The 1,932-nt window shown below is 43.8% G+C and overlaps 1 gene segment (V, D, J or C); it reads left to right on the top strand.

Moving 5' to 3' along the window:
• Positions 1 to 354: 354 nt before the first annotated feature.
• LOC131412256 (immunoglobulin kappa variable 3-11-like) lies at positions 355 to 1,022 on the top strand. The segment is given in 2 exon segments: positions 355 to 403; positions 589 to 1,022. Coding segments are annotated over 2 exon segments (483 nt in total).
• Positions 1,023 to 1,932: the final 910 nt, after the last annotated feature.

The following is a 1,932-nucleotide window of genomic DNA, read 5'->3' as shown; positions in this document are numbered from 1 at the left end:
CCTTTTAATATGAATGTTAGTATGCTTGATGTTGTCCCGTAAGTCCATTAAGCTATCATCACTTTTTTCATTCTTTTCTCTTTTTGTTGCTCTGACTGGGTCAGAAGGGATTTAGTTATGTGACTACAGGAGAAAAATTCCTCCCTCGGGCTGAGCTCACAGCGTTTTCTGACATGATCACCTGGGGATGGGTTGCTCAACTGTAGAGAAAAGGAAGCAAATGGTCTCTGCAGCTGGAAGGCAAGCTGGCCCCATCCCAGGTGCTTTGCATGTTCCTCCCAGTCCAGGACACATATCAATGCCTAGCTCAGTGCTCTGGGGAAGATCTGCCTCAGTTAGGACACAGAGTGGACCATGGAAGCCCCAGCTCAGCTTCTCTGCCTCCTGTTACTCTGGCTCCCAGGTGAGAGGAACACAGGATGTCAGAAAAATCTCTGTCCATGTTGTTGTGTCCTGTGATCTGGCACCTTTACTCAGCAAGCACAACAATTAAATCTCAATATAGATCAACCATCCTGGTTCTCATTGGAAGATGATGGGTATGGTCTAGATTACACAGGTGACTTTGTGCTTTATTTCCAATTTCAGATACCACCAGACAAATCATGATGACACAGTCTCCAGCTTCCCTATTTTTCTATCTAGGAGAAAGAGCCACCCTCACCTGCAGGGCCAGTCAGAGTGTTAGTAGCTACTTAGCCTGGTACCAGCAGAAACCTGGGCAGGCTCCCAGGGTCCTCATCTATAGGGCATCCACCAGGGCCACCAGCATCCCAGCCAGGTTCAGTGGCAGTGGGTCTGGGACAGAGTTTACTCTCACCATCAGCAGCCTGGAAGCTGAGGATGCTGCAGTTTACTACTGTCAGCAAGGCTCCAGTGGGAAACCGGTGATTCAGTCCCCAACAGAAACCTCCTCAGCCTCATCTGCATTCACCCTCTTTCACCCCTGGAGAACAGCTGTTTTCTCCAGAGACACCAAGACAGATCTTCAGCTGTTTTCTCTGTTCCCTCTAGAACTTTAAAAAGGAGACTGCAACAGGTAGAATCATATTTCATTCACATCCTATGGAAGAAGCACGGTCTCTAGACTCTCTTTTATTTCCCTCATAAAATGTCATATATTAAGAGACCTGGAGAACACGATGTTCACATTCATACATTTTACCAGGAGGAAATAGAGGATCAGAAAGAATCATACATAATCCAAAGCCATGTAGAGAGTTAACAGTGAATATGTAAGAGAAATCTTGTTGCTCAGATTCTCTGTGCACATCCTGTTTTGACCTGAACAAGTAATGGCTTCATCTGTGAATGCACTGTTTCTGATAAAATGGTTCCAGAAATTTTTCCTGTGTTAGCTCAGATGAAATTTCCTCTCAACGACAGAAATGAGGTCTGAAGACTCTACTCCAAAGTCATGAGCTTGGAATCTGTATCTCAGTTCCTTCTTTCCTTGTCCTCTCAGCATAACACTTTTCTCCAGCTACTGCAGCTAGTCCAATTGTAGAAGAGCCCAGGGCTCCATTGAGGTGGGGAATTCATGGACATTCAGGTGTTCCCACAACCCAGATTTATATGTTCATCTTCTGTATCTAATATCCAAATTGTACAGTTTGTATTTCTAATTCCATTCCTTATCCAGAGTATTGCTATTTGTTTGGACACTAAATGGGCAAGACTGTGTTCTATTTTCATGGACAAGGTTCTAGTTTCCAGAAGAAAGGTGTCTTTGGAGCTCATGGACATTAGAGGCAATAAATTCTAGTAGGTCTCTTCTTGTAAATCTCTGTATCTATATCCTGGGCAAAATGCTTCTACATAACTCTTGCCATTGCATATTTTCCCATTCTCTCTAGATGATGGGCACTTGTTTCTCCATTGCACAATTCAAGTGCTTCAATGAAAATCTTCAATTCACTGCATAAATCCTTT

This window comes from Diceros bicornis, chromosome 12, assembly GCF_020826845.1.
Source record: "Diceros bicornis minor isolate mBicDic1 chromosome 12, mDicBic1.mat.cur, whole genome shotgun sequence".
In the NCBI taxonomy this organism is placed as follows: Eukaryota; Metazoa; Chordata; class Mammalia; order Perissodactyla; family Rhinocerotidae; genus Diceros; species Diceros bicornis.
Note: the sequence above shows the minus strand (reverse complement) of the source record. Positions and strands in the feature narration are given on the sequence as shown.